Here is a 14035-nt window from a genome sequence, read left to right as displayed (position 1 = left end):
CAGTACATACACCAAAGCTATTTTTCAAACCATCGTTGCTTCATACAACTTTTAAGATAGTAAGACTGTGATATAATGGAATTATTCAGGAAGAATGCTCTAATCATGGGAAAGAGACTGCGGATTCTACTGCTGGGCATCAAAAGGTGGCCTTTTAACTTCAAAATGTTTCAGTGTTTTAAAGGGGTACAAATAAACATTATTATTATTATTTATTGCTATATTTATTTATTATTATTAAATTTATAAACTGTCCCTATCGGCCCTGCCGTCGCAGGGCAGTTCACAACAGTCAATAAATACAGCCAAACAACTGGTGACACGATGGTTTCGATTTCCATCTTGGAAACAAAGAGGTTTACTGGCTATTCCCATCCTATCAGGCTGCGTAATCAGCCATGAGTCTCAGTGAAAAAAAGAAGACAGAAGTAACATAAATAAATAAATTCAGGTGTGTAGCGGCATTCGTCTGAAGCATCAGAACAGACTTCGAGTCTAGTGGAATCTTTAAGTCCAACAACGTTTTATTCGAGGTGTACAGGCAAACCACTTATAAATAAATTAAAAAATAGATAAGTCTATCACAGAGGATAACTATAGCTTCTGAACTTTTAAATTTTACCTTTGTTTTTACTGGACTGTTAAGGACATTATGTTTATATTGTATTCTAATTTTATGACAATGTTTTATGTCAATTATGTAAATGTGATTTTGGACTTGTTTTTCTAGAGGACAGATGACAACATTTAAAAGCCAATACAGATGAAGACACACCACAACAAACTTGCCCTTGCAGCTGCCCCTCACCCAACATGCACTTGACAGTAAACTTGCCTGGAAGTTCTCCTGCCCCATAGGCACTGCACTTGGCACTCTAGTCATTTCCTGTGGTGGCAGATCAGGCTCAGGAATAAAGTCTTGCATCTTCTGCATTTGTTCCTTTTGTTCTCTGCAGAGCCAGAAGGTACAGCATTTGCCATAAGTATCCCTTTTAAGAATCCATACCAGTAACACACATGCCTGACTAATCCAGCACATTTAGTAATTTAATGTCACGTATGAGCAGCCAACAGCTATCCCCCAAGATGTATTTTTATGCCCTTGTCTCAAATCAACTGTTACAGTTCTTGACAATATCAACTTGCTGAAGAACAAAAAAAATGGCGGCCTTCACTAAGGGCTTTTCGACACAGAGCTTTTCCATCAGTTTTGGCCTCTGACTGCTTCAGTGTATAAGGCCAGGAAAACAGAAAACTTGCTTAAACTACAACGCTATAGCATTATATCAATATTTTAGGGCTTTTAAAAAAAATAAGGAGGGTGCTATGATGCCACCGTTAACAGCACCAATGACAACTGTCATTATTTATGCCACATGTGGAAGAAAATGAACTGGCTTCAGACTTGCAGTAAAACTGCCCAGATTCCAGTGGTTGTGGGTCAACTCCTGAGAAAATCAAGAGTAACAACAGCATGCAGAAAAATTCTAAGAATACTAAGATTCTTATCTGAACATTTATACCATCCAGCCTAGTAGGTGACAAAAAATTACCACCATTCTATCACAGGAACATAAAGATACAAAGATCTCCAAGTTTCATTAATTCTCCTTTATCTACTATCAGAAACAAGACCATGTCAAGACATATCCACTGATATGATGAGAATTTAATGCATCCAATAGGATGCAATGTAGTAGAGCATATAATCTGAACACCATCCATTGTTTCAGAGGATGGCTTTCAACAACTCATTTATACTGAGTAAAACAGAAATGGCATTATTTCTGTTTTATCTGCTGCATATGAAGAAGGGTTGCTTTTACAACTCAATTCTTGGTCTAGTCCTACTCATTCACAAGGAGACTTCCCTCTGGGGGACAAATTTCAGGAGGTGCACAGGCCTCTGATCTGTCCTAGCATTACTTTCCGTATGCATTGTAACTGGATCAAGAGGTGAAGTGACTCTTCTTGCCAGACAGCATGGAAGGCCGACCATTTCCTTTCCACAGACTTTTAATTCCACAGAGCTCCCCTACCCTGTCACAAGTCTTTAAAAGCAAGAATCTCCTGCTCTGCATTCCTTGACTAGATCCTAGAATAACAATGGCCATCACCAGCTAAGTTACCCAAAAGTTTTTCCTTTTATCAGTCTCATGTAATACCCTAATTTTACTTAACATTCTGAGAAGGAAAGGGGAGAGGGAGAGGGAAAGGGGGAGAGTTGTTCATTAATATAGACTGAGAAAAATAGAAGTTATTGCACAGTAAACAACCGGCTCACCTCAGCATTTTCAACTCTTGGGCAGCCTTCAAGATTATTTCATGCTGCCTTTGACTAAGGACCATTACTCCTCCTAGTGACTGGTCAGAAGCTGAGTTTGGCTCTTCTCCCAGTATGTCAGATGAGAGTGGTGGCAGAGGTGGTGGCTCCATATCGTCTAAAGGTGGGAATCTATCTATGTCCTCTGGATACCATTTCTCTGGAAGTCTTTTCCTCTCCCAATCACCCCTCTCAGGAGGAAAGTCAGATGGCTCTCTCCATGTATCTGGATACTCTCGGATTCTAAGTTCTCCTCTATCTCTGGGATCTCGGTCATAGAAATCTCTCTCTCTGTCCTCCATCCATCGGTCTTCACGATACCTGTCCAAGGGAGGAAGCGGTGGAAGGGGAGGCAAAGGTGGGAGAGGAGGTATGTCTAGATCACGATTCAGTGTATCTCTGTCACCCAGTGGTCTTAAGTATTCTCTGTCCCAGTCTCTTTCAAAATCACAATCATATGTATCCAAAGGTCTTCTGATCCTGTCCATATCTCTGTCCATCTCCCTTTCCCTAGCCACTGGCCTTTCCCAGTCATCCCAAAATGGATCTCGTCTATCAAGGTCACCAGACAATGGAGGTAAAGGAGGTAGAGGGGGAAGAGGTGAAAGAGGACGACGATGTACTAATGAATCATCTCTTTCGTATGGATCGATAGGTCCATCACGATACCGGCGGTCACGTTCAGGCCAGTATCTGTCACTTTCCCAATCCTCCAATCGCCTGCGCTCTAAAGGAGGAGCGTCTCCGTATTCAAATGGATGTCCTTCTTCTATGCCTGGATCTCCATAAGCCCATGGAGGCCTGCGTGGTTCATCACGGAATGGAGGTAAATTTTCAGTACTGCCTGCAAGACCTAAATCATGCCTATGCAGTTCCCTTTCTTGGCTACTAGGCCTTCTGACTGAGTCTCTGTCTCGGCTACTAGGTTGCCGATCTGAGCCTCGCTCTCTGCTACCAGCTTGTCGACTAGCACCCCTTTCTCGGCTACTAGTCTGCCGATCCAGTCCCCTCTCTCGGCTACTAGGCCGTCTGGCTGGTTCCCTCTCACGGCTATGTGCACGGCCTCTCTCTCTGCTGCCCATCCGATGACCTGGCTCCCCATCTCTAGCTGGCAATCCTCTGTCCTGGCTCCTGGACTGCCTGCCCAGTACTTTCTCCTGGTTGCCTGTTTCCCAGCTGCCTGGCTGTCTCTCTGGCAGCTTCTCATGGATTTCTGCTCCACTGTTTAAGCCTCTGCCACCTATATCCCTAGTCTGACCTCTGCCTCTACCTCTATTTGGCATTCCCCTGCCCCTGACATTTTCTAATCGGGTCTGGCCTCTACCCTTTGTATCTTCTATCCTTGCCTGGCCCCTACCTCTGCCAGCTGGTACTTTCGCCTGGTTATCTCCAGGCTTAGTTTGTCCCCTTGTTCTGTTTTCTAGTTTAGATGGTTCTTTGTTCTGATTATTTTCAGATGAAGCTAATTTATTCTCTGTGGAGTTCAAGTCTTTATTTCCAAGTGGAGTTGGCAGCAATGCTTTTTTTCCTCCAGGTTTTGGAGGATGAGTAGAAACTGATGAAGCACAAGGAGCTGTTTTTGATGCTTCTGTCTGCAGTCCAGACTCTGTAGTGCTGCTCCATTTTTTTGCTTCCGATGTCACTTCTTTGCCCTCTGTTCTGGGGGTATTTGGGTGCATGGTAGATGGGCCTTTCCCTGGCTGAGGTGGACCAGAATTTTTACTATCTGCCTGATTGCTGGCCACATCACTAAAGGAGTCATTATCTGCCTGGGGATGCGGCTGTCCAGAAAGCGGCCTAGTCCCCCGCCAAGGTGGTCCAGTTGCCTGGGAAGCCTGCATTTGGGATGTGCCTGAAGAATAAAATGCTGCTGCTGGGCCTCGGGGGATTGTCCCTTGTTTGCCGGAAGACCCATCCATATGCTGATTTTGAAGCCTTGGTCTCGGACCTTCTAGACGCTGGCCTTGCAAATGGGGCCCTCTCTGTCTTGGAGCTTCAAATCTCTCAAAGCTCCTTCCTCGTGGTCCATCAAACCTGTATGTTTACAAGGAGACATTTGATTCAAGGGTGGCATAAAAATACCCTGATTTTTTAATAGTTAAGGCAGTTCAGTTAGACTTGCTTACAACAGAACCCACATGGTTGGCAGGAAATTATCTGCCAAATTTAAGCCTCACAAAGTAATGAGCCTCACTATTAACCAGGAAACTGGAAATTACTTATGTAGCATAAAAACAAATAATGGGCTTTCCCTCCCTAAAATATGATCAGCTGCAAATTTACACATGTCCGAAGCAGCAGATCTGAAACGAGGTTTTGGTATCTGGATGTCTCTACCTTGGTGCAACAAAGGAAAATATTAAAATTTATAAACACCGTCATTTATATAAGAAACATATTAGGAAAAGAGTAAAAAACCCCTCTTCATCAACATCAGAGCATCCATCTTTATTTATATGATTTTTACACTGCCCATCCTGATGGACCGGCTCAAATCGGTGTACCTGAATTAAGTAAAAATAAACATTTCAGAAGATCTGATTAGAGATCTCCCACACAACATACTGTCTGGTAGTTAGAGCATATCAAAATATCAAGATATTTATGGAGGAAAATGTTCATTGCTTGCTATATGAAAGAAATAATTCTGCTGAAAGTACCCTAGCTTCAGGGAAGTACTGGATGATTTGCACCTTTCAAAATAGTAAGCAAAACTGTCACGCAATCTAGATTTTTAAACTACACATGGTGCTAGAAACCAGTGTGGTATAATGCTTAGCGTATCAGGCCAGGATCTGAGAGATGCAGGTTCAAATCCCCACTCTGCCATGGAAGCTTGCTGGGAGGCCTTGGGGCCAGTCACTCACACTCAGCCTAACCTACCTCACAGAGATGCTGAGAGGATAAAATGAAGAAGAAGGAAATGATCAAAGCTGCTTTGGGTTCCCATTGGGGAGCAAGGTGGGATATAAACAAAACAAATAAAAGTCTATGGACAGAGCTCTTTTTTTTAAAAAAAATTAGTTTTAGGTGTGTAGGACACTGCATCTTTGAAGCTCCTTAATGGAAAGCTGGATTCTCAGACCTGTGAGATTCCAACTGAATATTAATCTTACTTTCTGCATGGAAGAATGTCAGTTCTAGTTTGTAAAGATCCCATGCTGGGAAACAGGCAAATTATTTACGTGTATGCTTGAAAAATTGATCCTGAATTCCAAAGGGATATATAGTCAAAGAATTTGCTAAACATTTCAAAATCAAATAAATTATGTTCTTGATCACCATGCAGAAAAACATTAAGGATATTACCCTATGTACATGCACATACTTTGCAACAACTTCCATTGGTCTTAATGGGACTAACAATACATTTCAGTACAGAAGGAATAAACATTTAAGAATCCATGAAGTTAATATAACACCCCCCCCTTCTGCCCCATTTGTAAAACAAGCTTGACTTAAAAAGTAGTGAAAAGAAAGCAGATTGTTTCTGTTACAGGACATATTGGGTAAATAAGGCAAAAGTGACCACAAATTACTACCAATCCCCACAGCACAGTCTCAAGATTAACTTTTAACAAAGGATCTCTCTCAAATACAAAGCAGATCTGCACACCTCCAGGCCCTCCAGAGTCATTCCAGAGGAGTATCTGATATGTACCAGGAGACAGTATTAAATCCCAAACAGGGATATTATTGGTGGCAGTGATCATATCATGTGGCAAGCAAATTCACATCAAATGTCTCACCTCTACAGTGCTTAATACAGCAGAACTACAGTGAAAATAAACCTTTAACAGCCTATTCTGCTACACAGTTGTACAACCTTGCAATAATGTTTAAAAACCATCAATGGGCTAAATCCTACCTTGGACCCCTGGGACCATCAAAGCAAGATCCTCTGGGAGTTTCAGGAAATGCAGCTGATCTCACTGGTTTGTTCTGATAAGTAGTGGTGGCAGTGGTGGTGGCTGCAGATGATGAGGATACCGTAGAAGGGGGCTTCACTTCAGCAGGGCCTAGTTCAGATGAGACTGAACCAAATGGCATTGCCTGCTTGCCCAATGGAATGCAAGAACTGCCTTGATCAGAAGAACAAGCAGATGATGTCACATTCGGGTGGTAAGACATAGCGGTCGATGGATCTGAAGCTTTATAAGAAAAAGGCGTAGGAGGAGTAGGAAGTAGAGCAGGCCTTGCTGCTTCGCTGCCGTGGGAGGTTGGAGGTGAATCAGGCATTTTGAATGAAAGGGAACCAACAGTAGGGGTAGGAAGGAGACCTGGCCTGCCCATATCAGTGACCTGGGAAGTAGCTGAAGAATCGGTCATTTTAAAAGGAAAAGAACCAGGGGCAGGGGTAGGAAGGAGAGCTGGTCTGGTTGTCTCAATGGACTGAGAGGCAGCAAGCGGCTCTGTTGGTTTATATGTATAGGGAGAAGATGTGGGGGTAGGAAGTAGAGCTGGCCTGGCAACCTCTGTTGTATGGGAAGTAGCGGATGGCTCGGCCAATTTAAATGGAAAAGCCGCTGAGGAAGAAAATGCAGCTGGTCTTGCAGTTTCAGTGATCTGGGTACTCTGAGGACCGGATTCTTTCGGACCAGAGATATTAGATGTGTGAGGACCAGAAGAGAACCCGGTAGATGACATGGGCAGTGTTGTTGAGGGCAACGTCGAAGGCATAATAGGCATGCCACCTTGAGGGGGTTGAGAATATGGAGAAAACTGAGGTGGAACAGTTGTGCTCCCAGCATATTGACTGTTCATCTTCCGAAGGGACTTCACTTTCTCCTGCAGGTGGTTCTGAGTGGCTTTCATCTGTCCCTGCCATATCTTCCACTGTTTCTCGCACTCATGAAGCTGGTCCTTGTGAGGATAGGTATGGAGCTGATCCTGCCACTGCTGAAATTCCCGTTCCCACTCCTTATAAAGTGGCAGGAATTTTTTATGCTGTGCCTCATAATGCTGTAGCTGCATCTCTGTTGACATTGTCTGTTTGAAAGTGAAAGTAATAACAAAGGTACAAACTATTTCATGTAGTCAATGTAGTAGAAACCTGGATCTACAATCTCAAATGAAACACTTAATGCTGTCACAGCTGAATTGCTATGGTGCTCGGATGGTTAAGCCATACACTGGAGCCTCGAAACACAATTTTCCTTTATTTTCTGTTACTGTCAGAGCATGAAGTAGCTATCATTTATTATTTACATATTGAGACAATGCTTAAGCTCATCTCTGGAAACCTGCTCAAGGAGATTTATGAATAAAAACAATATAATAAAATTATACAAGCAACAAATGTACAAACACCATAGTTTTCATTCTAATCCTAAACATACTGCTTGCTTAAGTCCCACTGAAATAAACAGGAGTTGTTTCGGTAAACTGCCTTTCAAATAGAATTGCAGTTTGAATATTCCCCCTGCCCTTTATACTGGAATGTAAAATCTAATGACTAAGAAGCTAACATTTAGCCAACAGGCAGAAGTCTACTCAGATAAAATAGACCATTACGAACTATAATCACACTCATCATTAAAGCACAGTAACAACAGTAAAGTAGCAGACCAAAGGAATCTAATCCTGCTCCTTTAATGACTCACGGGCAAATGAGGTGGTTGCTGTATGATCTGTTGATAGCGATGCAGAATCTGCTGCAACTGTGAATGCTTCTGCATGATTCTCTGGTACTGGAAGCCCACTCGCTGCTGTGGATGCTGCTGCCATTGGGTCGCTGCAGCCTGCAGCTGTTGCAACCTCAAGCTTTCCTCAGGATCCTCTGGCGGTTCAATGCTCAGCTGAAGACACAAATAAATGTCAGAACCAACCGAAATGTTGATGAAACATAAGGCCTAGGTGCTGTATGGCTTTCATCACTAAAGATACTATACAACTAATGCTCAATAGAGCCTTTGCACGGAAGGCATCTTTACCACACTACCCTTCCAGCTGCAGTTCCCTGTGTCTCTAGGAAAGCATCCACTGAGGAGCACAAGACCTCCAGAAATGACAAGAAATCTGGTTAAAGGACTGCAGTGGAAAGGGGAAAAATCAGCAGATATTTCTTGTGCAAACTCTGATCTGCTCATGGAAGAGTGAAAATTCCTTCCAGTTCTTCCTTTTGGCTATGTGCACATCTCATGCTGTTCCCTTCCACACAGCAAAGTCCCTTCTGCAGACTTCCTGAAGCATGAGATTCCTTCTATAACACAAGGATCCCTTTTGCAAACTACCTCTGTTCAGGACTGGTTTTGATCCAATCAATGATGTATTTGTGTGCCCCAGTTTACACATATTTTCCTTGTTAATTCCTGGTTCAAGCATGCTGTTATATAACTGCATGCCACAATTGCATATTATCTGTAAATATGAAATACAGCAGGATTATTTATATTTCTTAGGTTTACAAAGAAGATGGTTTACGATTTTTATTTCATTCCAAAACTTTCACATAGTTTATACAGTTACCTTGATACAAACTACTATCAAACATAGATTAGACAATTTCTGGACTGGGATCCAGGATATTCTGGAATAAATTAGGAAGAGAACCATAAAGGGAAAAAAACTTGAAAGGACAGGAACAAAAAATCCTAACTTAAAAACAGCTAGGGCCCTAAAGGTTGGGTGTCCATACAATATGAATAACACTGAATGCTAGGTGAAGACTAATAAACTGCAATCCTATACTCAGCTACTATACTATAAATCCAGAGAAACTAATGGGCTTAGACTGGAGCAACACAAAAGTATTCAAGTAAACTGTGCAATAAATGATATACTTACTATATTAACACAACTTTAATTGTTTAACAAATACAAGGCAGTCTGTCTTTCTCTCTCCTTTTCTGTTTTCAACTAATTGTGTTATGTGTCATCAAATGAACTGCAGAAACTCATCTAATCCAGTAGAAACAGAACAATCTAACAGGTACTAGTTCACATGTTTGGCCTGACAGAGATCATTTAACAGATATTGCTATTGTATGAGAAACATCCAAAATAGCACTAGCAACATCATGATTCCTGATGGATGATACTGATTAACCATATTAACAAACAAGCACTGTGGATGACAAACTTGAGAATTTCTATTCCTAACATGTGTGGTTGAAAACAGATTATATATTCTCAAATGGAAATTTAAAATAACACTTAAGAAACAAAATATTATTGTTGGCAAGTTTTTTTTTTGGGGGGGGGGTGGGACTTCCAATTGGCAACAGAATTCTTGCCACCCATTTCAATACCATGAATGCTTCATAGTAAAAGTGAGCAGAGATACAGCATTTGTATCAGAAAATATCCCTTGCTATGATGAAATCCACAGAAAGGATAGAACAGGCTGTTGTGGTGCTGTCAATGGCAATATAGAGGGTCAATAAATAAAAAAATATTAAGACACAAAATGTTGTAATCTACATGTAGAACATAGACTAAAAAGGAGGCATGGTACTGGGAAGTCACTCAATGGAGGTGTTTCTCCATTTCAGCAAGACACATCATTTTCCATTCATGCATGGATTATGTGCCACCAAATTTTTCTACTGAAACTCTTTTTTATACCAGGGGAAAAAAAAGTTTTTTCTCAGCATGGTATTAGTGGGATGATATTTTCCACAGCTCAGGAAGGGAAGGTATACCTTGTGCTTGAATTAAAGCAAATGCCTCCCTGCTGTGCATTTTCACAATTAAGCTCTTCTGCTATTTATTGATTGATGTTGTCACTGACTGAAACATAATAGAGGGCTCTTTGATTTTTGGAGTGGGTCAGGACATAGTCCTAATGGTGTTCTTCAATTATAATGTAACAATTCAAAATATAAATTTCACTTTTCTAGAGTAGGCTAATATGCGTATCAACGATGCACTGTCCTCCACCAATCTTTTGTGTCCATTTTGCCACTACTTTACTCCTATATATTACAGAACAGAATCATAGTACTCAGGTACATCATACAACTGTAATGTTGGGATTCTTTCACATTCAATAGAAATGCTGGCAGTAGTCCAACTGCCAAATCAGGAAGAAAGTACTTACAATGGAGGTGTGCATTTCACTTTCGCCAGTACGGTATGATTTGTAACACACACCAATTTTGGCCAGAACAGCAAAATTATGTTTAAAAAAAAATAAAAAATCTCTACTCATATTATTTCCCTGCAATTTTTGATTAGAGCAAGACAAGCTAAAGCAGCCACTTTAATTAATTATGTGGATTGATTACCCACTGCTATTGCACAGCATCTCATGGTGGGCTACGAAATGATAAATCCTCCAATTACATATAAATCCAAAAGCCCGCTCCAGCGATGAGACAATCTATTAAAAAAACACCCAAGTCCTACCCTGCTCGATTCCTTCTTAGAGCTGTTTCCTATGCTGTATAGGGTAAGTCTCATTTATTCATTGTCCCTTCTTGGAAATTTTAACTTGGGACATATTTTGTATTGTTTATTATCTTATTTCTCATTCTTAGCTTTTGCTGCTGATGAAATACAGCTGAAACAATGATATACTGTAACCTTGTTCAGCTCAGCTTTCAGCATCAACTCTCAGCTGGCCCTACGATTTGTTGTTTCTTTTGCTTTGCTATATTGTTTTTGTGTTCTCCTTTAGAGCTTCTGTTCAGCCAACCTTCTCATCAGAGAATGAAGACGTAGATACATAACATCAGTTTTCAGAAAATGATTCAGTGGGCACTGTGAGGTAAAGCACCCATAGTGTCCCTCAAGGGTTAATGGGAATACTAGTGGGCCTGCCTATGTCCTCTTGCAGCTGTCCACTATTGGGTCTCCTTGCCTATACCAGGGGTAGTCAACCTGTGGTCCTCCAGATGTTCATGGACTACAATTCCCATGAACCCCTGCCAGCATTTGGTGGCAGGGGCTCATGGGAATTGTAGTCCATGAACATCTGGAGGACCACAGGTTGACTACCCCTGGTCTATACCATCCCTCTCTCTTTCAAGGCTGAATTCAGGAATGTGGTAATTGGCTAATCATTGGAACCTGTGGTCAACTTCATAGCCCAATGGGAAGGGGGAGACAGGATCTCTGTAATTAGCTTCTAAAGAGTTCCAGCAAGCAAGTGCCCTGACTGGATGTGAAGAACCACCTGAAGTCAGACAGCAAAAGACTATATCTAAGCTATAGGCATGAGGGAAGCCCTGATAACTTTGGGATTCAACAGGACAGTGGCACTGACTATGACAGGCTTCGACGCAATGGATAGTTCTGTAGGAAATGCTTCAGCGTTTTGCTTGGACTTCCATGTTTAAAGGGTGTACCACCAAATACAAGGTATTGAAGTATGAGATAGAGAAGTTAGCATTGTTATTTTCTCGTTGCAGGACTGTATGGACTGTGTTGTCTAATAACATATTATTCTTTAAAACATTTAATAAACCTTCATATGATTAACCAAGGTTTGGTTTCTTGTATACATTAAGCCCGGAGAACCTATATCTCTGAGCATGGTTTCCTTGCCCAAGAGACAGTGACTCAGGGGGATCCAGGCTTGGGTCCTTGATAGGGACCCTTGAAATAAAATACATGCCAGCCTAGCAGTACTCTGCCCTAAATGGATAGTCTTCTTCCTAGATATATGCAAGTGATAGAACCCCACAAAAATCTTCACTGGGACATGATAATATTCATAAATAATTTGGAAGTATGGGCAAACAGTAGGCTTATGGATAGTAACAAATTATTAAGAATGGCAGAATCCAAGAGCACACTAAAAAGATTTCTCTAAAACGCAATATCTTTTTTGTTGATTTTATAAACACAAAGAAAGCATACTTATACCAAGGCAGACCCATAGTTCAGTGTTCTCACTCCAACTGCAACTCTCCAGAGTCAGAATAAGAGTCTTTCCCCAATTATTATTACCTGAGATCTTTTAATTAAAGATACCAAGGACTGAACCTGGGACTTCATGCATGCAAAACATATCCCCTTTACCACTCACTCAATGTGCCTCTCAAAATATCCCAAGAGCAGTCTTTTAAATCCTTTTAAAGATGGAGTGGTCAAACTACAGTCTCTCTTCTAATTTTCTGACTGCATGATACTTGCTGTTTTCTTTCAGTCTCAAAAAAAAATAAAAAAATCCTAGCTGTGTATTTGACCTCTTTGGTGTTCCAGCACACTGAATTTATGCTTTTGGTTCCCTGGATGTTGCAGTCGGTTTAGACACCCTGTAAAGTTAGGATTTCTGAAGTATTTTCTGTCATTTGTATGGCATCTTATAGCTGAAAAAATGTTTTTATTTATGGATTTAGAAAATCTGTATGTCCTCTCTGCAGAAGCTACTCAAGATGGCTTACAATAATTTAAAAAATACCCATCAAGCCAATAAAACAGTACACCAAGTCAAGGGCATAAGGCCAAGTCAATAAAAAGTGATATACAATAAATGGAACAACCTAAAATGATAATCAGGCGCAGAGCAGACCATAAGCCAACTATTAAGACAGATCCACCTAATTAAAATCCTTAGTAAACAGATATACATAAAGAACACTTAAAATTATCAAGGAGTTGGAGTACCTTACCTACAGGGAAACTCTAAAGAGACTGACACTTTTTAATCTAGATAAAAGACATTTAAGGAAGACATAATGAGGTTTTGGAGGAAGAGGAGTAGGAATAGGTGATGGTTCTTATTTGCTGCTTTTCTCTACCGGAAGGAGTCTCAAAGCAGCTTACAATTGCCTTGCCTTTCCTCTCCCCACAACAGATGCCCTGTGAAGTAGTTGAGGCTAAGAGAGCCTTGATATTACTGCTCGGTCAGAACAGCTTTATCCGTATGAGGCTGTGGCGAGCCCAAGGTCACCCAGCTGGACGTATGTGGTGGAAGAGCGGGGAATCAAACCCAGCTCGCCAGATTAGAAACTGTCACTCCTAACCATTACACCAAGCTGGCGCTCAGAAACAATGACAGAAACAAGAGAAAAAATATTTTCCTAATCTAACATTTTTGAACTTGATGCCATAATTATATTATCTAGTGATAGACTTAAAACAGTTTTAAAAACCTACTACTTCCCACAGTACATTTAGAATCCCCCACATGAGGAAACAGATAGCAACTAGCTCAGTTGGCTTTTTATAAAAATGAGAAAAAGATCAAGGAGAAAAAGTCCATAAATTGCTATCCGTTTTGAGAAACAAATGGGATCCACATGATAAAACAGAGGAAACAGCAGCAGCGTGGGGCATCAACCGGAGTCTTCACTGAAGCTGCTGGAAATTGTTGCTGCCAATGACAGGACATGAGGATCCTTACACTGTTGTTTATTAAATCTAAGTATCTCTGTACTACAGTGCTTTGTCTTGCTGAGCTGTTCTTCGAACACCCAAATCCTCTAGAACAGGTGTAGTCAACCTGTGGTCCTCCAGATGTTCACGGACTACAATCCCCATGAGCCCCTGCCGGCAAATGCTGGCAAGGGGCTCATGGGAATTGTAGTCCGTGAACATCTGGAGGACCACAGGTTGACTACCCCTGCTCTAAAACCTCTAGAAAACAGCCTCAGGCACAGCAGTCTCAAGCAAACCCAGCATGAGCTCTGAAATGCTAGTCAATTTTGAGTATTCCTACTCTGAAAGCCTCTGTGCTTTTCAGCATCTCCATCCACTGACATCATGGCACCACCTAGAGCAGTGGTTCTCAACCTTCCTAATGCTGTGACCCTTTAATACAGT

The 14035-nt window shown here is 41.3% G+C and overlaps 1 protein-coding gene across 3 annotated transcripts in view; it reads right to left on the bottom strand.

The window, feature by feature from the left end:
- YLPM1 (YLP motif containing 1) overlaps positions 1-14035 on the bottom strand; it is a 56702-nt gene that overhangs the window by 32059 nt on the left and 10608 nt on the right. For all 3 annotated transcript variants that reach the window (XR_013228531.1, XM_077323240.1, XM_077323241.1), the window contains 4 exons: positions 7927-8121; positions 6192-7312; positions 2285-4357; positions 836-950 (listed from right to left, as the gene is read on the bottom strand). Coding sequence is in view for 2 of the 3 variants with exons in the window: in XM_077323240.1 (XP_077179355.1) it covers positions 836-950; positions 2285-4357; positions 6192-7312; positions 7927-8121 (3504 nt within the window). In the remaining variant the exon portion in view is untranslated. The remainder of the gene's footprint in view (positions 1-835; positions 951-2284; positions 4358-6191; positions 7313-7926; positions 8122-14035) is intronic.

The sequence above is a fragment of the Paroedura picta genome, chromosome 2 (assembly GCF_049243985.1).
Source record: "Paroedura picta isolate Pp20150507F chromosome 2, Ppicta_v3.0, whole genome shotgun sequence".
NCBI lineage: Eukaryota > Metazoa > Chordata > Lepidosauria > Squamata > Gekkonidae > Paroedura > Paroedura picta.
Note: the sequence above shows the minus strand (reverse complement) of the source record. Positions and strands in the feature narration are given on the sequence as shown.